General features: G+C 40.1%; 2 protein-coding genes across 8 annotated transcripts in view; one reads left to right on the top strand and one right to left on the bottom strand.

Annotated features, from left to right (window-relative positions):
* LOC135212751 (organic cation transporter protein-like) overlaps positions 1-10,048 on the top strand; it is a 78,494-nt gene extending 68,446 nt beyond the window's left edge. For all 7 annotated transcript variants that reach the window (XM_064246480.1, XM_064246484.1, XM_064246478.1 and 4 more), the window contains exons 10-13: positions 759-952; positions 7,521-7,600; positions 7,864-8,048; positions 8,644-10,048. In XM_064246480.1, coding sequence (XP_064102550.1) covers positions 759-952; positions 7,521-7,600; positions 7,864-8,048; positions 8,644-8,784 — 600 coding nt within the window. In that variant the 3' untranslated portion in view covers positions 8,785-10,048. The remainder of the gene's footprint in view (positions 1-758; positions 953-7,520; positions 7,601-7,863; positions 8,049-8,643) is intronic.
* A 1,593-nt stretch (positions 10,049-11,641) lies between these two features.
* LOC135212750 (uncharacterized) overlaps positions 11,642-26,375 on the bottom strand; it is a 74,953-nt gene continuing 60,219 nt past the window's right edge. The window contains exons 16-18 of the mRNA XM_064246477.1: positions 23,461-23,533; positions 14,446-14,626; positions 11,642-12,733 (exon numbers count right to left, since the gene is read on the bottom strand). Coding sequence (XP_064102547.1) covers positions 12,557-12,733; positions 14,446-14,626; positions 23,461-23,533 — 431 coding nt within the window. The 3' untranslated portion in view covers positions 11,642-12,556. The remainder of the gene's footprint in view (positions 12,734-14,445; positions 14,627-23,460; positions 23,534-26,375) is intronic.

Here is a 26,375-nt window from a genome sequence, read left to right as displayed (position 1 = left end):
ATAAATTTTTTGGAAATAAGACCAAATTAATATGCATTAGCAAACTGTCTATCCTTTATTTTGAAGCTTTACCATCATAAGGCTGCCTCAGTATTTTGGATAGGCAGTATTTCAATAGAATCCATACATAAATGAAAATTTTACACCCAAATTTCCATTGCCTCATAGAAGTAAATAGTACAGAAATTCCGAAAAGTCTCAGATAAAGAACAGAATAATTACACAACATTTTTTATGTAAGGGTCTTACCAACTGGTACAGAATATGGCAAACCTCAAAGCTGAGAGTAAGGATGATAACTTCCAGATTAGAATATACTGTTGAAACTCTAGTTTTCCAATCAAATCCTGTTTGTATGCTGACAGGAGTACTAGTTCTCATTTGATTTTGATAACTTTTTAACTTTTAGGTGTGATTTATTAATATTTTCACAGCAGTTACTATATTTGTTATAAATTCATCTTGAAGTCAGTATGTCCTAGAAATTTAACTTTTTGTTATTTATTTATTTATTTATTTTTTAATGAAACTGGTAGAACTATGAAAGCAGTTTATGTCATATCTTTGTTATGTCATTATGTACTTTATTTCTGTGACTTCACCAAAGGTTTTATACAGATTACATTGCAGGGTTACATCAGCCTTACTTGTCCGATATGAAATGAAGTTTGGATATTTGTGAAAACTTTGTCATATATCTAGCACATTCTAGGAATCAGGGGGAATTTTAACAAAAAATTTCTCTCTTCTTTTGATAGATGACTCTGCTCAGAACTCCAAATATGAGGCGGCGCTGTTTAATTATCTTTTTTGCCTGGTTTGTGGTTAGCATGGTTTACTACGGTCTCACATTCAGTGGAGGGAACATTAACGCCTCCATATATCTTATGGTCTTCTTCAGTGGAGCTGTCGAAATACCATCTTATCTTCTAGTAGTCTGGACGCTCAAAGTGTAAGTTTCAAGTTACCAATACTCTCTATTTACAGTGTCACTTCAACTAAACAGACATCTTTAAGTTGGGTTTCATTACTGATCAGATGTGTTTGAGTGTGGTGAAAATAAATACTATACAAAATCATCCTGTAACAATGCTACAATTATTAGATGCTAAAAGGAAAACGATTAGCATTTTGTACTTAATAGAATAAACAGGTTTTGGTTTAGGAAAAACCTACTTTTGGTAACTGCTGAATGTCCTCAAAAAAGTTATTTTCACGATAGAATATAAAGTACTCAAGAAGCGAGGGCTCTATTCTGTCTACAATTACCTAGGTTCTCCCTTCATCCTTACACACTGGAGTGGTAGCAACACTTAACTCGGTCATTTTCCTCATTACTCACTTGATCTTTGCCGAGTAAAGAAACAACAGAGGATCAGTCCCAGATTATTTTCCCCAAGATCTTATTTTAGTCACTTTGGAAGAACTCAACAAGATGGACAAATCCATAGGTTTAAGGCCCAATGAAAGGTTTAGTTCTTTAAAATTTTTAACTGGTAGGTTTACATTTGTTAAAATTGGGAGCTGGTGGGTCTCCCACAAGATGAGAAGATATAATTATACAGTAGTACCTCGAGATACGAAAGGCTCTACTTACGAAAAACTCGAGATACGAAAGCCAATGCGAAAAATTTTACTGCTCTACATACGAAAAGTTTTCAAGATACGAAAGGTTGTTGCTGTAGAGTCCCGAGATTCGCCCGGACCACCGATAACAATTTTAAAACTCCCGCGCTGCCAACTGAGTAAACTCGCCACCATCCTCCCGCTCTCCCATTGGTTCCTGACGCTAGTCACCCCATAAGGTCCTGCTCTCCTATTGGTCAGCATCTACCCCTTGTGCTTTAAGTATTCTATTGGTAAAAGGATGCTGTAAATTGAAAAACTTATTCATGCAATACATTTAATAAAAAAAAAAACATTAGGTAAAGATAGAATAAAGAATAGTAAGAAGGTTATATACTGTTTGGTAGTTTCAGAAGTTGAAGAGAGATAATGAAAATTTATGGCTTACTGTGTAAAGTGATTGCTTGTCGATCGTTCGATACTCGTAAGTGCTGAATGTAAACAGACGTTTAGAAGCTTTTTTTTGTTTGTTTATTATAGCTAATGGTTACTTAATAATTATTTGAAATGAGTACATGCAATACATTTAATAAAAAAATTGTGAATTAGATATCATAAAATATAAAATAAATCAGACTGCCAACAAATATGTATTTTTTAGAATTCTTCTTCTGTTTATTATTACGTTACGTATAAGTATGTTTCATTATAGCTGTCAGTAACTCGGTATCTCCATTAGGTAAAGATAGAATAAAGAATAGAAATGAATGTTATTATACTGTTTGGTAGTTTCATTAGTTGGAGAGAAATACTAATGACAATTTATGGCTTACTGTGTGCTAGGAAAAATGATTGCTTGGCGCTCGTTCGATACTCCGTAAGAGCGGTAAGAGCTGAATGTAAACAATCAATTGGAAGGTTTGTTTTTTGTTTGTTTGTGTATTATAGTTAATGATTAATTAATAATTAGGGTAGATTACAGTTCAGTTGACCGGACCGTGTAACACCATTTTGCCCGGTCCGTAATCCCTCCGCCCAAGGTAAGTAGTTCTCGCAGATGACCCGCAGCCTACCAAACCCGACCCCAGCCGACCAAACCCGAACCCAACCCACAGGACCGAACCCGAACATGCATCAACATGAAAGCCGATTCTCTTCGATATTTTTAATCTTGCCCAACTAATCTTTAGGACCTCCAATTTAATTTACAGTATTCTATATTTTCACCCATGCCCAACTGAACTGTAAGAGCTCCATTTTTTTCCCTTCGTTATTCTATTTTTTTCCCATGCTTGCAGGAGTTCCATTTTTTTTTCATTATTCGATATTTTGACTCTTGCCCACGATAGTTTTACCCGGGCCAACATAATATGTAGGAGATACATTTTTTTTCCCCATTATTCGATATTTCTTTCCTTGCCCAACTCATCTGTATGACCTACATTTTTTTACATTCTTCGATACATATTTTCCAGGTACTAGTTATCCGCTAGGATAACTAGTACCTGGAACGGACCATGGCCCGACCTTCCTCGACCCTTCAGTTCAGTCTGTTCCTGCTTCTCAGCCAGTTCAGTGCTTCGTCATAGCTACCATGTCTTCTTCTGCCGAGAATTTGTCGTGTTGGCCGCACGTGGCTTCGCTGCCGCCGTTCCCGTCACGCTGGAAGACATATACATTTTGTGTCAAGACGAACGTCCCTAGTTAGTTATTTAATGAAAACAAATTCCCCTTGTTCAGTCATCTCGGAAAACAACCGTCCCGCCAAGAAAGAAAAAAAAAATCCTCTACCCAGAAGATTTGAACGACTCGGATTTCTCTTATTAAGTTCTATATTTCTGGACGACTAGCAACATCTCCAAGGTAAGGTTATCAATGTAAATGCACGTTATTCTAATTATTTTGCCAAAATTAAGCACGCCATTGTTATTTCCGCTTTGCTGAAGTCAGGCACGCTCAACACATCCGAACATTCACGTTCGCTAGAAGTCCACGTGTTCGAACGCAGTCCATGTGTTCGAGCAAACAACGTGGCCTTGACTTTAACCAATGTATTCTCGGAAATATTCATTTTGTTTAGTTATCAGTAAGGATATACGGGTGCCAGCCATATTTATGGACAAGTTATATTGGTTAGATATTTATTGTTAACTTACTACACAGGGGGGTCCAGGGGGGCGAAGCCCCCCGGCCAGGTAAGGACATACAGACTTAGTTTGGTTAGGTCGGATCCTTTTGGTTAGGTAGCAATCACTGTTAATATACTATACTGGGGGGTCCAGGGGGGCGAAGCCCCCGGCCAGGTAAGGACGTGGAGACTAACTATGGTTAGGTTGGTTGCCTTTGGATTTAGGTAGCAATCCCATTAATATACTATTACTGGGGGTCCCGGGGGTATCCTATACGAAGCCCCCCTGGCCAGGTAAGGGCACGCGGCCTAAGTTTGGTTAGGTTGGTTCGTTTGGTTACGATCACCGGAGCTCCTACAGTTTAGTTGGAACAGGAGCTCCTACAGTTTAGTTGGAACGGGAGCTCATACAGTTTAGTTGGCCACTGGTTTTTTTTGCTCTTGGGTTTCGTGATTTTTAGTGTTCATTGCCGTCGTTTGGTTAGCCTAACACAACGGGGGACGGGACCTCCTACATTTTTGTTGGTACGTGAGCTCCTACATGTTTACTTGGCAACGGTTTTCGTCTGCTAGGGTTTTGTTGTTTTTCGTGTTCATTGTCGTCATCTGGGTTTCCCCCCACCCAAAAACCCGGTTTCCAAAAACCCAATGGCTCCCCCCTTACCGTTTTCATTTTACTCGCATGTACTCCCCCACCCAAAAACCCCGGTTCCCAAAAGGGTCCCCCATTATCGTTTTTATAGGTTTCGGGGTTTTTTAAAACCGGGCGCCAAAACAAAGCGTCCGCCATCTTGTTTGTATTGCTCCGCATATTCCATAGCAGACGAAACCCGTGGTCAACTGAAACTGTAAGCGCTCCAATATTATTTGAAATGAGTAACATACTGATTATTTATACATTTTATTGGCATATTCTAAGCTTTTAGCCCTTAGGTTTAGATGTCAGAATCATAGACTAGGCTATAGTAGCAACCGCTAACATAGGCTAGGCTTATTGCTTAGGGACATATGCTAAAGTCCTAATATATGCAGTAAAAATGGGGTTGAACATTACATGCAGTTGAATATTACTCAAGTATGTACAGTATTTTGCCTTTTTGGAGTCATATTTCTTCCGTCGGATCGGCGTTGTAACCCTAGAACATGTGTTTTAGGCCTGGAAATATAATTTACTGGGGGTGTTTTTGGAGGGCTTGGAACGGATTAGCCATTTTACATGTAAAATGTTTTCCAAGATATGAAAAACTCATAATACGAAGGCCGCCTCGGAACGGATTAATTTCGTATCTCGGGGTACCACTGTATTGCTAGGCTAAACTATGGTGTTATGCTAGTTTTTTTCTGTGTATCAAAAAGATATTTAACATAATATAATATTTGACAATTTTGTTATTGTGACTCATTAGTCAATGATTTTTTTTAACATTGATAGTATATTTTTAGGCTACTCAAAAACAGGAATAGTAGTAGCTTAACTTCACAGTTACAAAATGTAGCCTTGATAGCCTAGTAGTAGTACGTAGTTCCCAATCATGCTTGACTTCTGAGCCTTGGCATTTAGTGAAAGCTGGCTTCCTTGTAGTACTAGATGATCAAACTAAATGAATTTTGGGGGCCTTTTATCAACATTCAATGAAAATAAAATTTTCAGATGTACTGATAACGGATATTACTCCGCCATTAGTGATGTCACATTCCGATAATTCTTGTGAAAGTTGCTTTTTCCTGTGGGAATATTAAACTTACATTTTTTTAATAGTAAGCTTTGTCAAGCAAAATAGTCACACACACACACACACACACACACACACATATATATGAGCATTAAGCTACAAATGTCCTTTAATATCCAATTTGCTCTACCTTGGAATTAATATATTTTCATATACATATGTTAACTGAAGGGGAATTTTTTAGTTGATAATAATTTTGTCCTCTCGTGGATTCGAACCAGCGCACAGAGGAGAAATCAGAACTTCAGCGATGTCTACTTACTGACTTGGCCAACCTCTTGGTAATAAGAACAGTCTTCATTCTAAGCCCCTTTAAGGCAAAAACCTCTAGCTGTCCAAAAGGAACTGAAGAGAGATACTTAACCACAATATCTAGGAAGGAGTCCAGGCAGATCTATCAACCACCGAAGAAAGTCTAAAAACTCGGCTCTCCTAGGCCTCCACGGGGTAATCGGTATCATGCAGTAACCTAAAAAGTTGTTTAATTTGTGGCAGTCCAGACCAGACTAGACCAGTCAGAGAGCATGCATCTAGCCCTCATGCCAGAGGATCTTGAATTGTAGAACAATAAATTGGTATGTGATGCCACCTGGTTGCAAACAGGTCGATGAAGGGTTATCTCCCAACAGCTTCCGCAGCCTGCTGCAAACCTCTGGATGTAAAGGCCATTCAATTGCTACTACTTGAGCTTTTTGGAACACTCAGGAACAGCAGACAAAACAGGAGACAAAGCAGATAAGGGGGCTGAAATACCAGAAATCACAGCTACATCATGTCTCCCAAAAGAAGCAGCAATTACAAGTTGAAAATCCGCAATCAAACCCAGTATAGTGGTAGACTGCCAATCTAACAGAGCAGGATCCACAACATCTAGGTTCAGTTCCTGAAATTGAGTAGGAATACTGAAGACTGTGTACAGCTGCTACAGACTGGGTCAAAGCTACAGCAGCAAGAGAAGTCTGAACAGATGAAACCTGGTTCTTACACTCTGCAGATACTGATTCTCACAAAAGGGAAATTGAAGGCTCCCAAGGACACCTCTTTAAAGACAGAAAAGTAGACGACTAAAGAGAGCAACTTAAACACTCCTGTAAACATGGAGAGCGTAATTAGGGAAAGCTGCACAAACAAGAGCAAAGATGGCAAGAACAGAGCCGAGCAACAAGTGGCGTGGGGTGGAGTGGCACAAAGGATAGTAACATGATATAGAATAGCAAAGTGGAGAATGCACCATAAAGTGCTAAGACAGCCACACTCACATCCTGCTGCTTCTCCCTGAGTGCAACAAGAAAAGAATGGCAAATGTTCTTTATCACAATCTTCTGACTTAGAATTAGAATAATCACTGTTGGCTGCTTGCAAAATCAAATCATAGCCTATGCAAGGAAAAGTCTGGTGGAAATACTCAACTAATAACTTGCTTGGCACTGCACGAACTTGCTAACGTCACCAGAGGATAAATCAAAGCATTGCCTTTAGCTACTAGGTTATCCAATGAAGCCATGCTAAGGAAAGCTGATGATACTGACAGACTTTTCCCCTTAACATGGACAGAGCAGTCCTTGGGTGAATGAGATCTGGCAATAGCTTCAGAGCAAGCAGAAAGAGGGGACATTGGGCACAGATCGACACTGCTCCCCAACATACTGTGATTCCCAGCAGCACCAGACTTGAGAAAGGATGACAAGGGCATGGCAGCTGCTTACCTCTCAAATTCACCTGCTATTATTAGGTTTCATCATAACCCAAAATGAAAGAAAGTCCAAGATAAACTGGAAATCAACAAAAGAAAAACTTGTTATCTAGAAGTATCAGTTAGTTATGCTGGCAACAGAAGGACACTGCCAGCCAGCTGATGTTTGTACCTATATAGATTGGTACTTATAGCAAACAGGGAGAACCTTAATATTTTCCTGTCTGTCATGCCTTTACTGGCACGGAAGGTAAAGCTTCATGATGATGTAAAATTATAAGATACTGGGTAATTAAAGGGACTAAATTTAAAAGGACATATTATTTAAGCATACATAAAATTTTTTTCTGTTTTTCCCATTCTAGTTTAAACTCATAAAATTTCTGAAAAAATATTCCAGCTATGGGCGTCGTCTTAACCTATGTGCTCTTTTCATCATCTGTGGAACTGCTTGTCTACTGATTCTGGCTGTCCCAAAGGGTATGAAATATTCTGTTGGAAAAAATAGTATATGAAAAAATATAGACAGACTTATTGCATTCTCGCTTGATCTCAAGAGGAACAACCTTTTGCTTTCTTTTGCAAATTTAGTTCTCTCATTGTGAATTATTAGTTAGGTATCAAGACCAGTTCTTTTGTTACATTAAGGGTAGGATATCTACAGATTCATCTGTTAAAATATTTCATTACAAAATAACTAGCCAAACAATTCATTTCTATTATTATATTCTTTACCATTGCAGAGCAAGTGTGGCTGAATTTAACTCTTGCAACAGTAGGGAAGTTCTTCAATTCCTCTGCCTTTGCAGTGGCCTACATCTTCTCTGCTGAGCTTGTACCAACAGGTGTCAGAAACATATCTGTTGGAACCTCTTCTATGTGTGCCAGGATAGGGTCAGGCATTGCCCCTTTCATTGTGGATCTCATGGTGAGATGATCAGTAGTTATAAACAATATACATTTAGTGCTTTATTATACTTTAGAGTTGTCCTTATTCTGTGAATGTCAGGGTTGAGTGCAGGTGTTACAGTGGCATTAGCAACTGCACTTTCCTGAAAAAAACTTCTGTAACCCTTGCACTCTGTGTTTGGAGGATAGTTGGTCTCATTTAATAGAAATGGTCCAAGTTTATACCAGTTTGGATGACTGAAAACATGTGGTACCTAATAATTAGTCTAATTAGCAACATGGACAGTACTACCTCTAGTACCTTCCCAGTCATTTATGACAATTTTTGACAGTAAAGTAAAACAATGAAATAAGTAATGCAAAACCATCTTATAATGGGAAAAGCTGTAACCACGAAGTATTTATTATACAAGTACGTATAGTACTGTATCAGTTTTTTGTGAATACAACTTAGGTAAAATAATATAAATCTAAACAGTTCTAAATACTATTTGAAATGAATCTTGCACCTATTCTACAGTTTATACATAGGCCTACACAACAAATGCATTCTTTTATACTTAACTGTATGAGTCTTATACGTACTGTATGTCATTTTATTGATTATATTTCAGGGTGACCTTCATTACACTTTGCCTTCAACAGTATTTGGCCTCCTCTCAGTGTCAGCGGGTCTTTTGGCGCTTCTTTTACCAGAGACCAGCAAAATCAGATTGCCTGAGACTGTGGATGAAGTAGAAGCACTTCCGAGGTAGACAGACAAAGGGACGAGGCTTTAGGAGAGGGAAATGCTTTGCATTCACATAATTCCATGGCTTCATTTCTTCGAGAAAGTGTAGTATAAAAAAAAAACATACAGAAGAAAGTGATTATGTTCTTAAGTAAATGATTATTTCCATTGGTAAAGGATTTTTGTTCTTGTGGAGAGCCACAAAGAGTTGGTAGTAAAAGAAGGTATTCTCTGAATTTTGGAATAACCTTTCAAGCACCTTAATACTAAACGAGTGTTAGTAATGCTGCTCATCAGTGTATGGTTGTTTAGTGTTTTTATGTTTAAAAGACTTGAAAGAAATAATGTAGCCTGTGAAAGAAACTACATAGTCTAAACATTATTTTTCCTTTGAAGAAAAAATAAATAAATAAAAAAAAAGCATTTGCAGTGTTGTTACTGTGAAAGAAACTACATTGTCTAAACATTATTTTTCCTTTGAAGAAAAATAAAATAAAATGAAGCATTTGCAGTGTTCTTGCATATGCACTATAATAGGGTCCATTCGTCTGCTCAATGAGGAGTATTTACATTAGGTGTAATGATATACTTGGATGTGGCAAAAAATGTATTTTACCCTTATTATGAACAGAAGAGTGAATTTTACAGAAACCAAGCTTTTTCTACCAACAAAACACTAGTGAAATTGGCTGCAGAATCATTTCAGTTGACATTATAACTGTAGTTTGGTCAAGAAAATGTCTGTTAATTGCAAATTGCATCAGCCTGAAGCAAAAGTCCCAAATTGGAACTGATGGACAGGAAGTAAAATAAATAATCCAACTTGTCAAGGTTTCAAGCATTACAATGTATGTAGTGTGCATTTCAGTGTCTGCTGTAAATATGTATATATGTATTCACATTCTCACTGAAAACTGTAAATGCACAACATTGTAGTAGGTCATGTTCAAGTGACACAAGTTTTGTTATATATCTCATTCCATCGTAATCTTACAATTTTCCAATTTTTTTTTTTCAAATTAAAACGATGAACTTAGCTGCAAGAAGGTGGATTTGTTTAAGACTTAAATTTTTCAGTGACAAAATACACATGAACAACGAGGTGTTATTTTTATGTAAACTTTTTATGTAGCAATATTTTTTTGCTGGTAAAGTAGTAGAACCAATTGTTTACTAATCTGACCCAGTCTGTTTCGTACATTATAAAGACAGTATTTACTGAAGGTAACAAATGGATTTTATATTGAATTTTATTTTCATTCTTGTGGTTTAATAAATATTTTCCATTATCTAGAAAGTATTATTGTGAAGTTTATGTGTTTAGTAATTATGCACAGAGCATTCTCTCACTAATAGGAGAAAAGAAACAAGACAAACCTCTTAAACACAAATGCAAAGAGAATACGTACTTCTGTTATTTTGCTTGTAAAATGTTATTCCAATGTACCTATGCATTTTGAAGTACTAAAGTACTTTACTTAAGACATTGCAATTTAGCTAGTCAAAGACACGATAGAAACAGACAGATGGTATAAAAAAAATACTTAATTGGCTTGGTAATGGAACTTAAGTATAAGTATACTTAAATGAGTTTGTATGTTCATGTGAGAAATAATAACTATCCTGATAATTTTGTCTTCCACATTAATATGTCTGAAGCTTCATGGAAGATTTCCCCATTGTAAGGGGAGATCTTTTTCTCAGTGGATTCTCAATGGAACTGAATATATTTTCCCGTGCCTTTACCAACTGACTGAAGTTAATCAGTGTCTGCCATAACAACAGTGAACAGTCAAATTTTTAGCATTTAGTTATCACACAGTGTGATGTGTATTGTGTGGTCATTTTACTTTCTAAACAAAAATTGAAAACAGTGAACAGAGAAGTACTCTTCACCTTGTTTTTTGACAGCAGAAAATATTTAATGCTCAGATACATATTGTCATTCCTCTGTTAAACTTAGGATGCCAGGTCCTTCCTACCCTCACCTAACTTGACCAAGTAAGTAAAAACCAATTCAAAGAAACAAGATGCCCCCTAACCTTACCTTTACCTAACCAGGGTAAGCCGTGCCAGACAAAAACTGCTACATACCCTGGCACTTATTTACATACATGCCTTGGTTATTTGTTGCCTTGCTAGCCTAACCCTAAAACAATGGTTTCCCATTGTGGTCCCCATTATTGTTAACCTTTGGCAAGTGTATTATTTTGTTTCGACAATAAGGTTAAATTTGTCAAAATCACAAAAACTACATATCAGAAAACCCATATTTCACATGTCAAATGGTTTACTTCTTTTGTGATCATAATTCTCTCAAAACCTACACACAAGCAAATATATCTAATGTTCTATTCTAATCAGTCATGAAACTTACATCCAAACCATCAGAGGACAAAACACTGAACAATTTCATGTTTAAAATCACTTACCTCCTGAGAAAGCTAGCTTAAGAATTTTTACAACTTGCACACATCCAGAAGAAAATGTTTTTCATCAAATTAGAGTAAGTATGCCAGTTTTACAAGCTTGTGCATATACTTCAAAATTACAGCAAAGTTCTTGCGCAAAGTATTTCTGATACAAAATTACCAGTGATTCAAATATAAACATCCACCATACAGAGGCCAAGATGGTGAAATCATGACTGCAGCTGAAAACCAGTGCTGATTGGTAGTTAATATAGGGGAAATCACAGTAAAAATATAGTACAATCACTTTCAGATATCACAACAGCATTGAGGAAGAGCAACTAAAAATATGGTGGCAGTTGACATTCTGAAGGTTAAAACATTGCTGAATAAAAAGGAAATAGCAAACTTCGTTCATTATCATTTGCTACTTCCATGTTAAAGAAAAAATTCAAAAGTGAATCAAATAGACAGTCATCATACTGTATATCTTATTATGCCTTAAAATTGAAGCAATATTACTAAAAGATATACTGTTAAGTAAATTTATAGAAACATTGAAAACAGGTGTTCGAAGTTAAAGGCATTTTTTGTTTCTTTTTCCTAGGAAAGGGGTTTTGGGTAGAAAAATAAACACTAAAGTAAGGCAGGGTGCTGGCTCTCACCTGACCTGCTTATACCTCCTCCTAAACATAAATCAAGTCTTACTCTAATATGAATCCCTATTATACCAGGCATTCAAAACATTCCAGAACAAAAAAACATTCTCACAAACACAGAATTTAATATCAAACAGGCTTGAATGGTGGTCATTTATGCATTTTTTCCAATAATGAATGTGAGGGACAAGGGAATAATAAGCTACTATTTGAGTGTTTAGAAATAAATTTATCATTTTAGTTTACTATATTTTTTTTACATTACTTTATAGCAATGTAAAAAATCTATTGACATTCCAAGACACAAACTTAGAACAAAAAATTGTCCTTTCAAGAAACTTCTCCATTAGGTTATTTGATGGGACATGGTTAAGAATTAAACATCCCCAGTTGAATATCTAGGTCCACTTGCATGGATATAGGAAAAGAAGGGAACTGGTTAATGGTAAGGGAGGCAAGGAGATGGTACGAATTATGTATTGGTCAAAATTAAAGGGTTCAGTGCAGCAGCAGTATTATGAAATATTTCAAACAGAATACTCAAACATAAATTAATATTCACAAAATTTATGAAGCAAAATAAAGGCATGAACGGAGATTAATTTGAATGATGCTCAAGAATGAGACTTTGAAAAAAAGAATTACTAAGAAACAATAAGAGATGAATCACATAAAACACTGAGAATGCTAAAAACTACATGACGAGATGTGAGGGAAAGAAGAATCGTCACTGAAGTGTGTGGTAACAGCAAGAGCCCCAAGAGGCGACACGCCCACCCCCAAGCAGAATCCCTGTTGAGTCAGCTGCCCAGTTGCCCAAGCTTTGCTGCATAGCGTCAGGTTTGTATGGAACGGCTTTTGAGGCTTTCCAGAGAGCACTTATTTCTGAGGCATTTTTCTCACCCTTGTAAGGATTAAAAGAAAATTGTCAGTGGTTAGTTTACCTGGAGAGGAGTATGTAATATATATGTCAAGTGACTTTGAAAAGGTGATGAAATGTTATGCTCATACTATACTGCATCCTATATAATCATCAAAAGCCCATGGACAAAAATGTGCTTATCCATAAAACGAACGAGGATGTTGAATATATTCCATTAATTTTATAATCACGAATAATGCACTGAACATAAAGCACTGTATATAGTAAAAACATAAACTGAGTTTGTACTGCATACATTGCTTATGTTACATCTGTAAAGTAATAAAAGCTATCTCAAAAAATATCCTGATTTGGTATGTCAATCTTCATTATTATTTATAAAGGATTACCAATATGTTGGTAACTATTTATGTGTGTGGAAATGATTTTAGAAACAATTTGTGCAAACTGACGAAATAAGAAATAACCACACTTTTATGTATAGGGTTAACCCTTGCTCATAAAATGGCATGCTAGTTAATTCCATGATTTGTGAACAGTGAGATATAAGCGAGTTCTGATTGGTTGTGCCTTTCGAGGGCACGTTGTTAGTTAGTGTATCCATATTATTTCAATTGTATGGTATTAGGGCTTCAATTTTTGCCAAACTTATAGTTAATTCAACAGCTCTCTCTTTCAGAGGGCTGCTTCTCATGTGTGACCTAAGCCATCTCAGCTCAGGTCTACTTACTCATCTGTCCCCCCACGTGTGACGAGACTGAGAATTTTTTTACCTCTATGGCCCGAATCTTTATAATTGCAGCTTATTCATCGTATTCATATGTGTGCTTGTTGTTAATATCAATTCGTAAACTATTGTCCTTAATTTTTCAGTAAATGTAATGAATCGTTAACCGAGTATAATTACGCCTTGCAGTAATTTGACTAAAAAGAACATACCTAAGGTTAGTAATCATCTTTACGTTTTTCTCAATTTTCTTTGTTTTACTGTCAGCCATTTTATAGCATTCCGTTGCCTGGCCAAGGCCGGAAAGTAATACACAGAGATAAACTTGAAGACTTAAGGACAAAAAAGTGACACCTTTTGGCTGTCATATAACTAAAAAGACTGGGACTACACCATTGCTAAAATTGCCAACTATATTTGCAGCTGTCACTGACTCTAAATATAATGACAAATAAGTATGTCAAAGACAATATTAAACAAGTAAAAATGCGTTAATTTTTCTGCACAGATTACTATAATACTGTATGAAACTCTTGATTTGCTGCAGTATGAAACTCTCAGCCACAACTGGACAACACCCTCAGTTGCTCCCAAGATGAGGTCAAGTGAAGATGCGTTGGTGGCTGGCACCGCTAGGTCGGCGCATGGTACCTCTAGCGGTGCCAGACATGCTATCCAGGGCTAACCTTAACCTTAAATAATTAATTAAAACTTCTTCTGAGGCTAGAGGGGTACAATATGGTACATTTGATGTTTGGGGGGTGGATGATGAAAGACCAGTTTGCAGCCTTCTAGCCTCAGTAGTGTTTTAGATCTGAGGGCGGACAGAAAAAGTGTGGACAAACAGCTAAAGTCTTCTCAATAGCTATCTTTTACAGAAAACTAAAAAATTGCTGCTTACACATGTGCATGCATGCATGTGTATACTAGATTTGTAGTTTCAATGTTTACTTTTTTCAGTTCAGGGAAAGAAATACATTTTAATTAATATTGTTACACATCTTACCTCTAGTACTGGAGTCCAGTGAATTCCACCATCAGTGCTAAAGTAATAACTATTTCTTTGATAATTACTTGCATAAAGTTTCTGGTTTATGGGATTATAGCCATGAAGAATTTCTATGTAATAAGGAAGAGCATCCCACACAATTCCAGCGTTCCTGGAGATGTAACATTTATTCCCATTCCTAGTAAGAGAAAATAAGGTCATTTCAACATGGTTTGAAGGTATTTTTGTATAAAAAAAGCTATTTTCATACATATATAATGATTATTTTTCTATTGCAGTCATATTGCATAAATATGTTTAGGTAAGCATAACATCAAGATTCAAGTAACTGTGGCACACGAGTTCATGCCTAACTAAAGATGCTGTCACATGGGCACATTTTCTGGCATCTCTGAATCTTGGTGATAGAGTTTACCCAAAAAAAAGGGCAATGGCAAAAAATATGATGACACCTGTTTGTCATCTTGGTGTAGAAGATCAGCATTTGTGTGGAGGAAGAATAGAGTATCAAATAACATTCCCAAGTGATTGCTATAGATTAGTTCAGTACAACAGAAACAGGATTACCACTTTTTCTTAAGAGACATTTAAAAAAAATTATGAACTTTAGCATAGGCTAGCGCTGTAGCCTGTAATGCTTGTGGTTTTAGGCCAAATCCATGGAAAGCCATGAACTGTCCAATGAAAAGTAGAAAGTTTTAAGATAAAGTTATTTAAGAAATGGGTAGTATAGAGTTTTTAATTTATTTAAATGCATATTGGCTGCTCACCAATGTTTGAAAATGTCTGTTCAAAGCAGAAATTATTTTAACGATGTGACGTGTATCATCTGGTGGCATGGAAAAAACATTTTGTACATGTGACAGCATCTTGACTCACAGGTAATGAACAAAATGACTGAAATGGAATAAACACTATTTTGTGTTTACTAAGTAAAAGAAGTTGAATGAATGAGCAATGCAAAATACAATTGCAGTTTACATTTTATGTCCTTTATGATGATAGACTCGACTCATAAAATAAAAAAAGAAGGTTACTTACTAAAATCTTTTGTAAAATTTAGTCATTCTACATTCAAGTAGCATCATGTAAATGAGTCTTTTTAAAATCCTGTCCACTTCAAAAAAGCAACTTACAGCCAATATTATAGAAATAAAAGTATAAACAAGAATCCTCATCTATAAAAAAAAATGGTTTGGATCTCTAATTATAATTAAACACTTTCCAAGGAGAATTTAACTTTGAAACCATTAAAAAGAAATAAAAAACAGACATACAAAAGAGTAAGGTTCTTAGTTTTACTTGCACCCAAGGGTCATCAATATGGATAGTGCAGTTCACTGAATAATTTACTATTGCATATTCATTACTCACTGGTCCTTTGACCATGATGAAACTAATTAGTACTCTAAGTAATGGAATGGATCTCAAAGATATATTTAATATATGATTAAATACTCTCATATGATGGCTATAAACCAGGTTAAACTGAACCTCCTGACAGACAAGGTAAAGGGATTTTGATGAAGGAAAAATCTATTTCTGGGCAAGGGCCCGTGTCACCCAGTGAAATGTCCCTTTAGCACACATTTCTAAGGTAAATTATTGCTAGCATACCAGAGAAAAAAGCTAATATGGAAATGCCAGAATATTCTGGCTCGCTCACCTTATTTAAAGGTGTCGGTATGGTTTCTTGGGCGAGTGAAACCACTACCAGAGGTCCTTTGCCATTTAGATTCATCCTTCTTTAAAACCCCTCTACTAAAGAGGAGCCGACCCAAGGCCCACTCCTCGCTACCGTTACGGCTAGCGCCTCTGACGTCATTCCTGTAGATAGCACCCAAGCTTGGGCCAAAGGGGGCGGGTATAACAGAAGGGTGGGATTTCACTGGGCGACACGGGCCCTTGCCCAGAAATAGATTTTTCCATCGTCAAAATCCCTTTTCTGGGCTCAGCCCGTGATGCTACGTGAAATAGTACCAGAGAAATGGCCACATAAGCTTGGAATAAGGAAGTACACAAGGAATATGCAGGATAATCAAAAACAGTTAAGGTTAATTGCTATAATCTAAGGATTAGGTTACAAGTTGAGTAACAAGGGCAATTGAAACCTTAACAGTAAATACAAAACAAAATTGGTTAACAATTAACAGTAAACAAGAATGTTAACTTGAACTGTGACTAATCCTAAGAACAAAATACAAGGAAATATCACAATATATACAACATGTGGCATCCAAGGTACAAAAAGGCTACATGGTGGCAGAGCCACGGCAAGAATGTCAGCGAGGCAGGTAAAAAGGAGAGATCTAGACTAAACTACTTACTATTACTCAAGCAGTGTCAGGAGAAACTGTGTTTCCTGCTGCCACTGCTGGAAATTTAAGGGCTTCTAAGGACTTAAGATAATGGCATTTAAATACTGTCGGAGATTTCCAGCCTGTGTACTTCTTCAGATCATCAAAATTCATATGTTGGAAGTAGTTAATAGAGGTAGCTACTGCCCTAATGTCATGTACCCGAGGGAAGGACTCTGGGTTGGCTTGTTTAATGAAATATAATATTTGTTGTCTAATTCCTTTTAAGGAAATAGTGCCACCTTTTTCCCTTATAAATAGAGGTCCCTAAGATCTTAGGCCCGTTCTATTTAGGTATGCTCTTAGGGTAGTAACTGGATATAAGGATGGGTCCTGTGGAAGTGGGAGAATTTTCCACGGGGCCCACCTATCTAGTGGGTCCTCATTTTTAGCTAGAAATTGACGATCTGGAGAAAGTAGCACTTCTCCTGAAGGGAGAAACTCTACATGACCAGAGTCTCTAGATAGAGCCGACAGTTCAGATACCCTGGCTCCTGAGGCCAGACTTAAAAGGAATAATGTTTTCCTCAGGAGGGGTAAAAAGCTAATCTGAGGACATCATTCAAGAACCATGACACAGACTTACGTCTCTCTGATGGTCTGAGTCTAGTGCAGGCCTTAGGGATAGATGAAAAATAAGAGTCTGTTAGGTCTATTTTGAATCCAAACTGGAAGATTTTCTTGAGTGCAGATTTAGTAGTAGTAATAGTACTAGCTGCTAAACCTTTTTCAAACAGTGTCCTGAAAAAGGATATGGCCAGATTGGTTGTCATCGTTTGTGTTTCAGAATTCCTCAGGAATATAGCTAGTTTCTTAACTGCTGAGTCATACTGATGTAGGGTCAATTCCCGTTTATCCGATTCTAAGAATAGGATATTCTTAGGGTCGATATTGGCATCCCTTTTTGCCGCAAACTTCATGAAATCCATAAAGTTAGGGTTCTCTAAATTCCTGAGGAAGCGTACACAGTCCTCGTTTGTGCTAGTTGTGATAGTCTGGGATTGGGAATCCATTGAGGTCGGAGTCCCAATTCCAGTAGTAGTGGGAACCAATTGCTCTTGGGCCAATTGGGGGCTATTAGTGCAATGTGTCCCTTGAATGTCCTGAGTTTGTTCAGAACCTTCAAGAGAAGATTCACTGGAGGAAAGATGTAAATCTTCTTCCACTGATTCCAATCTATAGCCATGGCGTCCGTGGCATAAGCCAGAGGGTCCAGGTTGGGAGCCACATAACAAGGAAGTTTGTGATTTGATTCTGTGGCGAAGAGATCCACCTGAAGCCCTGGGACTCGTTGGCAGACCCAGTTGAATGACTGTTTGTCCAGGGACCACTCTGACTCCAGTGGGACTGAACGAGATAGCGCATCCGCTACTACGTTCCTTACTCCCGCTAGATGGGTGGCGGACAGGTGCCATTTGTTCTTGGCTGCCAGTGAAAATATGGCTATCATGACATGGTTCACATGGCTTGACTTGGAGCCTCCCCTGTTGATGCAGTGTACTACCACTGCACTGTCCAGCACCAGTTTGATATGAGATTTCTTGGCTGGATGAAGCTTTTTCAGGGTGAGGAACACTGCCATAGCTTCCAGTACATTGATATGAAGCTGGCGGAATGGAAGGGACCAGGTTCCCTGTACCTTCTTGTACTGTGAGTATCCTCTCCAGCCGCTTAGTAACGCATCTGTGTGGATAACTAGTGCCAGCGGAGGGAACTGGAGGGGAATTGTCTTTGACAAATTCTTGACCTCCGTCCAGGGGTGGAGCCTCTTCCGTAAGATCGCCGGGTCAGTGGCTAGTTTGTCTCGGGATCTGTTGTTTGCTCTTGAGCGCCAGACGTGGTTTATGTCTTTCAATTTTGCTTTTAGCAGAACGTCTGTTATCGAAGCAAACTGGAGAGAGCCTAGGATTCTTTCTTGGTTCCTCCGGGACGTCTGCTTGCACTTGAGGAATTGTCTGTTTGCCTTGGCTATTTCTCTCTTCTTCAACGACGGAATTGATAGTGTGAGACTTCAAGTCCCATTGAATGCCTAACCACTGAAAGCGAGACTCCGGTGTTAGCCGGGACTAGGTCTTGTTTATCTGGAACCCCAGGAGTTCCAGAAACTGGATTACTTTGACCGTTGCTTTGTGGCATTCTTCGATGCTTGTAGCCCAAACGAGCCAATCGTCCAGATAAGCTACTAGCATTATTCCTTGAGACCTTGAACGACTGTCTCCGCCAGTTTTGTGAATATCCTAGGGGCTACATTGAGCCCGAAAGGCATTACTTTGAAGGAGAATGCCTGGTTCCCTAGCCTGTAGCCTAGGAACGGGCGGAAGTGTCTTGCTACTGGAGCATGATAGTATGCGTCTGTAAGATCTATAGAGGTGGTGACGGCCCCATGGGGTAGTAAGGTCCGCACCTGCGAGATGGTCAGCATTCTGAACTTGTCGCAACGAATTAATAAGTTTAGACGGGACAAGTCTAGAATTATTCTTCGTTTGTTTGAGCCTTTCTTTGGCCCGTTGAACAAGTGACCTTGAAATTTTAAATGCTTGACTCTTGACACTACTCCTTTCTGAAGGAGTTCTTGAGCGTACTCTATCAATTCCGCTGTTGATTGTTGATGGAAGGTTTTGGATGGAGGAGGACCATTGAGCCAGCTCCAACCTAGACCTTTGGACACAATACTTTGGGCCCATTTGCTGAACCTCCATCGGTGACGAAAGAGGAACAGTCTCCCTCCTACCTGAGGATTCTCACTTGTTTGGGGAAGGGCGTGTCCCACGTCCTCCCCGTAAACCCTTACCTCGGTTAGATGCTCTTCCGCCGCCCCTTTGGCAGAAGGCGCCTCTAGCTCTGCTACCCCTGCCAAACCTGTTGAAGGGCTGAAAGGATTGACCTTCAAAGACCGGGTTGAAAGCCGGGGAGACAGCGTAGGAGGTCGAAGCCTGTGCCTGCTGAGGTTGCGTTAGCAGCACAAACTGTTGTTGTGGCTGTGCCTTGGAAGTGGATGGTTGCAATACTTGTGATACTGGAACCGCCTGTACTACCGTTTGCTGCTAAGAAGCCTGGAAAGGCTGGAATTTCCTTGGCTTCTTCTTGGATTTCTGATTTGATGCGGCCGACTCTGACTTCCGTTTGTTGATCAAACCCCAGCGAACCCTTAGGCTCTGGTTGAACCTAGTTGGCTCGCAGTGAACTTCGTTCACTACTGAGGCTGGGAAGAGATCAGCGCCCCAAATGGATGAGGCTAAGAGCTTGTTAGGCTCATGTCAGATAGTGGCCTCCACCAGGACATGTTTCCTGCAATTTCGCCTAGCTATGACAAAATCATACAAGTCACATTGCATCAAGTACAATTGTGGCTTTGCAATGATTTTGAATAGCAGCTCCTCTCCTTAGATTAGAGCCGATACTTCCGTCATAACTAGTGAATTGAGGGATCTGCACAGTCACATCCTGGTGTCGAATTCAGCCTGGATGAGGTTGTCTGACAGTCTGGGTAATCTCTCGCTGAACTGAGAGATGTAGCAGTCTGGTTTCAGTTTGCCCACCGATAAGGTGGCCAGAAGATCTAACCAGAGATCGTCTGTTCCGGGGAGCAGGAGGGATGTTGGTTCCGTCTCCCGGAGTTGTGGCATTGGCTCGTCCTTCATCGCGGCTTGCAAGGTGAGCTCCGCTACCTTCGATGTGAACGGGATGGGGGTCTCCGCGTCCATAGTGAAGATCGTGAAGGCACTCTTGAAGGCTTGAACCCTGGTGTTGACACATTGCCACTCCTCTAGGTTCCATAGCCATTCACGTTGTGCGTGATCCCGAGAGAGAATTACCGTCTCCTTTGGGACCTTGTCTTCCCTTCTCATAGCCACTTTTGTAAGGCGGGCATAGCCAATGAAGGGGGGCTGCAATCCTTGAGGATGAAACTCGAAGCCCTCAATCCTTCAAGTTCCACAGCCCTCAATCGTTAGCATGCCGTTTACAAAGGGAGCGTGTGAAGAAATCCTCCAGGGATTGCTTGCCGTAAATGTGGGAAGGGTAGACGAGTTCGGCATGGTTTGAGCCACCATGCCGGACTGTGGATGACCTGTCGCTGAGTTCTCTCGGAGACCTGCAATGAGGTTCTCCTGAGTAACTAGTCTATCAGAGATAGCTTGGATAGACTGGCCTGACTCCTCTAAAGAAGATGAAATCTGTGTGAACATCTCCTGGAACTTATTTTGCACTAAGTTCCCGACCAAACTGCCCATCTGCTGCATAATATCGGCGGAGATATTAGTAGAGAAAGTGTCTGGGTTGAAAGGGGAAGGTTCTACCTTTTCTTTAGGAGTCCTAGGCCTGGTTCCCTTAGAAATTGAACGCTCAGGGTTGGAGGAGAAGAGCTGAGCCTTGTCCCTAGAAGACTTGGACTTGGAACCCTTTACATAAGAAGTCATTTTAGCCTTGTCCGCTCCGGGATGGTGAGCCGAAGACTTATGGGCAAGGCTAGAACCTGACTTCTTCGACAGTGACTTCTGGAGCGATTTAAAGTCACGCTTACCTTTGACTTTAGGGATCGCCAGGGCGGACTTCGGTCTGACCGACTGAACCTCCCCGGTGAATCCCTGGAAGGAAGTAGATGAAGTAGGGGAAGAAGCTCTAGATGGGCTCAAGGGGAGACCTTGAGCCCCTACTAAACCTGCCTCACTTACATCCTTACCTGTGCCATCCACTGTCATGGGCTCGAGGTTTAAGTCCAGTGCTGCTACTTCCTGCAGGACATCTTGAGTCGACGGTTCCTCCGAGGCTAGCACCACTTGCTCCTGGATGGTGGTAATCAAGGGAGCCGCCGCCTCCGGGTCCACGTAGGAGGCGCTCTTCCTGCCGGGGAAGATGAGGGTGGCCATCTCTTTCGAAAGAATGTAGGGTTGGCCCTTGGTTACATTCCGGCCAAACCCACCAACCCAGGCCTTCAGGGTAGAAAGAGCGGAATCCCAGATCGCTCGGACACCCTGAAAGAGAGGGTTAGTATTAATACTTAAGGTTACTTAAGATTAATTTACAATATACGATGATTGATATATCATGGATCATATTGGTCACTGAAGTCATTGTGTCAAAGTGTAGTAACCGGAACATTACTCACCCCAGAGGAGACCTGATCCACGAACTCATAGCAGATCGTGCAGCTCTCATGGTGCCAAACCAACGACTCGTTGTACCGGATCGCACAGGTGGCGTGGGTCCGGCAAACCTCGTGCCCACAGGGATCCTGCAGCATGGCATTACAACCCGACTCCATACAGTGGATGACCTGTAAGTGAAATGATACATGAGTATCATCACTAACATCCTGGACTAAGTCCGTGATGTGATATATCATAACACCGGAATGCTCCAGAGTTAAAAGATAATAAGGATTAGTCTCTACCTGCTCTTCTGCCGTGTAATGTGGTGAGTCGTCCGACAGGATCGGTAAAACAGCTTGAATCAGTGTGTCTCTGGCGTTGCCGGAGGACAAAAGATCACTGAAACAGGAGAAACACCTAACCTTTACGCCGGAGCGAGGAGTACTTGGAACGGCGAGTGAGGAGCAGGAGGGGACCAATAATGAGTGGCTGGGTTGAAAACCCCGCCGTCAAAACTTAAAATTAGAGTAAGTAGGTGGTGAAACCCGGGTAGGTAGCAGGGCCTCCGCCAACTTAAACTACGATAATGGATGTTAAGTATAAATGTAAACATGCATGAAAAACATATTCTTAAAATTATGCCGGAGCCCACCTGGAGTCACCGGTCCCTGGGACCTGGCTGTGCCGGGGTCCTGACCCGCCGGAGTGGGAGGGTGGTGACTCGGGATAGGGGAGCACGGCCTGAGAGCCAAGGAGAGCCGAGCATAGCCGAGGCTGGAGGCCAACCGAGACTCGGCCAGGCAAGGGTCCCCCTGGTACTCTATAGGGAGAGCAGTATGGAGCCGAGCCGGCGTCGAGTGTCCTCCAGCTAACTCCCGTATCCCCCCACGTGGAGGGGAGGAAGGGAGGGAGCTCGGATCGGTTGTCTGGGACAATATGAACGAGCGTATCTCCCCCCAGGAGGGGGAAGGAAGCATGGAGGACCGATGCTGGGTGGCTCATAGCGGTCGCCTGGAACCTTCTGGGCCTTAGGTCGGCTCCTCTTTAGTAGAGGGATTTTGAAGAAGGATGAATCTAAATGGCAAAGGACCTCTGGTAGTGGTTTCACTCGCCCCAGAAACCATACCAACACCTTTAAATAAGGTGAGCGAGCCAGAATATTCTGGCATTTCCATATTAGCTTTTTTCTCTGGTATGTTAGCAATAATTTACCTTAGAAATATGTGCTACAGGGACATTTCACGTAGCGACACGGGCTGAGCCCAGAAATGCAATTTACTCATTACTAACTTGCACAATCAATGTATCACACAACAGATAATTTATTATCTCAATGATGTTTAATGTGGACCTGAAGCAATTCTGAATGTTTGCTTACATCAACGTACAAATTCCTGTTCACTGGTAGTTTAAAATCTCAGTTGATGCATCATTAGCATATGAAAAACTTAATGTGCACTCATCATTGGTTTATAACCTACATTGAATACATAAGTTGTAATAACTTAAGAACAAAAAAGCAGTGAATGCTTAACTGAAAATAAATTTACAGATAATTTACTTACAATTTAATAGAGTTTTCACAGAAAGCACCAACATTCAACGTTGTGTCCACAGCCAAGTGTCGTCCATTGGTGTCTGAAAAATCATATATTGTATACATTCATGTTGTTACCCATCATAGGGAGATAATAATATCTTTAGTGTATACATATAACCAAAAGTCTTTCCATATACAGTAGCGCCTCAGGATACGAAATTAATCCGTTCCGAAGCGGCCTTCGTAACCTTATTTTTTCATATCTTGAACCACATTTTACATGTAAATTGCCTAATTCGTTCCAAGCCCTATAAAATCAACCCAGTAAATTTTATAATAAAGCTAAATTGACCAATAAACAATGAATTACAACAATTTGGACCATTCAATACCTAACATAAACTACATTTACTATATGCACCTGTAAATAAAGTGTATTAGTATACATGGTACAAGAAATACTGTACATACATATGTAGTAAAATGTGGAACCTTACCTTTTGAGTCAGGTGATCTCCGAAAGTGGCGACAGAGGAGGAGGAGGACAAATGGCAGAAAACATGAACACTTAACTTTACGAAACATTAAAAAATGGCAGAAAACATTAGCACTAAACTTTGTGAAACAAATTAACAAATGGCAGAAAACATTAACACTTAACTTTACAAAAAGACTTAAAATTAAATTTTTTTTTTTTCTTTTTCTGATTCTTACATTTTTGTTTTTTACTTTTTCATACTTTACGTTTTTTTACAAAATTACAGTTTCTTCACCACTTTCAACTTTCTGTTTTTTTGTATCATTTGGATCTTCTTGCTTGCTTACTACTACTAAAGGCCTCTTTAAAAAAACAACTATCCAAGGAAGATTGCTTCTGCCTGCTTTTCAAAATGTTCCTGAAATGACTCAGGCAAACGTCATCAAACTGCGCAAGCATACGACCTGTGTAAGCCTTTTTGGAGTGTCTCTTTTCTACAAACGATTGCACTTTATGAAAAGCAGCTAGAGCATCCTTAATTTCTGCCATTGTCATAGGGTCCTCCTCCTACTCCTCGCCGCTGCTAGAGAACTCTTCTTGAACAACATTATGTTGCATGGCCTCCAACTCCCTCAGGTCATCCATCGTAAGCTCCTCTTGGTGCTCCTCGAGAAGGTCTTTGATGTCGTCCTCGTCGACGACCAGGCCCATGGACTTGCCGAGAGCAACGATCTCATCAAGATCTGGTTGCGAAACAGTTTCAGGATCGTCAACTGTTTCTGAATCTGCATCAGCTTTGCCCACGTCTAATCCCTCGAAGTCTTGGGCGGATACGGCATCAAGGCAGTTTCCTCCATGAAGAATTCAAGGTTCGCCTCGAAACCTCCTGCCAAGTTTGATCGATGAGTCGGATGCATATGACGATAGTATTGAAATGCTCCTTCCAAAATTCACGCAAGGTGAGGTTTGTGGTATCGGTGATGTCGAAACATCTCTTGAAAAGATGTTTCGTATACAGCTTCTTGAAGTTCCATATCACTTGATGGTCCATGGGCTGGAGGAGAGGGGTGGTGTTAGACGGAAGATAAAGAACCTTGATGAAAGAATACTCCACTAGGATATCTTCCTCAAGGCCAGGAGGGTGAGCAGGGGCATTTTCCAGCAACAGCAGACATTTCAGAGTTGAGGTGCTTCTCTTCCAAGAATTTCTTCACTGTTGGGCCAAAACACAGATTTACCCACTCGGTGAACAAAAGTCCCATTACCCAGGCTTTCACATTAGCCCTCCACATCACTGGAAGCTTCTCCTTTAGCACTTTCTGGGCCTTGAAGGCTCGAGGAGTCTCCGAATGATAGACAAGTATGGGCTTGACTTTACAATCCCCACTGGTGTTGGAACATAGTGCGAGCGTAAGCATGTCTTTCATAGGCTTATGCCCGGGTAGCTTCTCTTCCTGCGCGGTGTACGTCCAACGAGGCATTTTTTTCCAAAAAAGGCCAGTCTCATCACAGTTAAAGACTTGCTGAGAACTGTAGCCTTCGTTGATCGTCATCTCGTCATCTCGTCGAATGTCTTAATAAAGGCTTCAGCCGCTTTCGTGTCCGAGCTGGCAGCCTCCCCATGCCGCACCACTGAATGGATGCCAGTTCGTTTACGGAATTTATCAAACCACCCACGAGAAGCATTGAAGTCTGGGGTTGGCATCGATGTCCCTTCTCCTCCGTCGTCTTCGGCCTGGGCAATCAGATCACCGAAAATAGCGCTGGCCTTGTGGCAGATTGCCGTCTCGGTTATTGTATCGTCAGCAATTTATTTGTCTTTGATCCATACAAGAAGCAGCCTCTCCATCTCATCATGCACATGGCTCCTATTGTTGGACAAAATAGTCATGCCCTTGGAAGGTGTAGTTGCTTTGATGGCTTCCTTCTGCTTAAGGATGGTGCCTATCGTCGACGGATTTCGGCCACATTCCTTAGCAATCACACTCAACCGCATGCCAGCTTCATACTTTTTAATGCTCTCCATCTTTGCCTCTATAGAAAGCATCCTCTTCTTTCCGTGAACTTCAGCAACTTTCTTGGGACCCATGACTATAATTAAGTTGATTAAGTTCTCACACAACATGATAAAGTGGAAAGCGAAATCACTAACACGAATTTACGTTAACAAACGAAATCGTATATGTGAACGAACATATTCCGCGTGCGTACGATAACGCTGGTGCAACGAAGTGGCCGAAGGACACCTTTACATAGAGGCATGATGGGATAGATGCTGACCAATAGGAGAGCAGGATCTTATGGCGGTGACTAGCATCAGGAACCAATGGGAGAGTGGGAGGATGGTGAGGAGTCTACAGAGTTAGAGGCGTGCGAGTTTTAAAATTGTTTCATTGTGGTCTGGGCGAATCTCGGGACTTTACAGTAACACCCTTTCATAACCTGAATTATTTTTGTATACA

This window comes from Macrobrachium nipponense, chromosome 41, assembly GCF_015104395.2.
Source record: "Macrobrachium nipponense isolate FS-2020 chromosome 41, ASM1510439v2, whole genome shotgun sequence".
In the NCBI taxonomy this organism is placed as follows: Eukaryota; Metazoa; Arthropoda; class Malacostraca; order Decapoda; family Palaemonidae; genus Macrobrachium; species Macrobrachium nipponense.
Note: the sequence above shows the minus strand (reverse complement) of the source record. Positions and strands in the feature narration are given on the sequence as shown.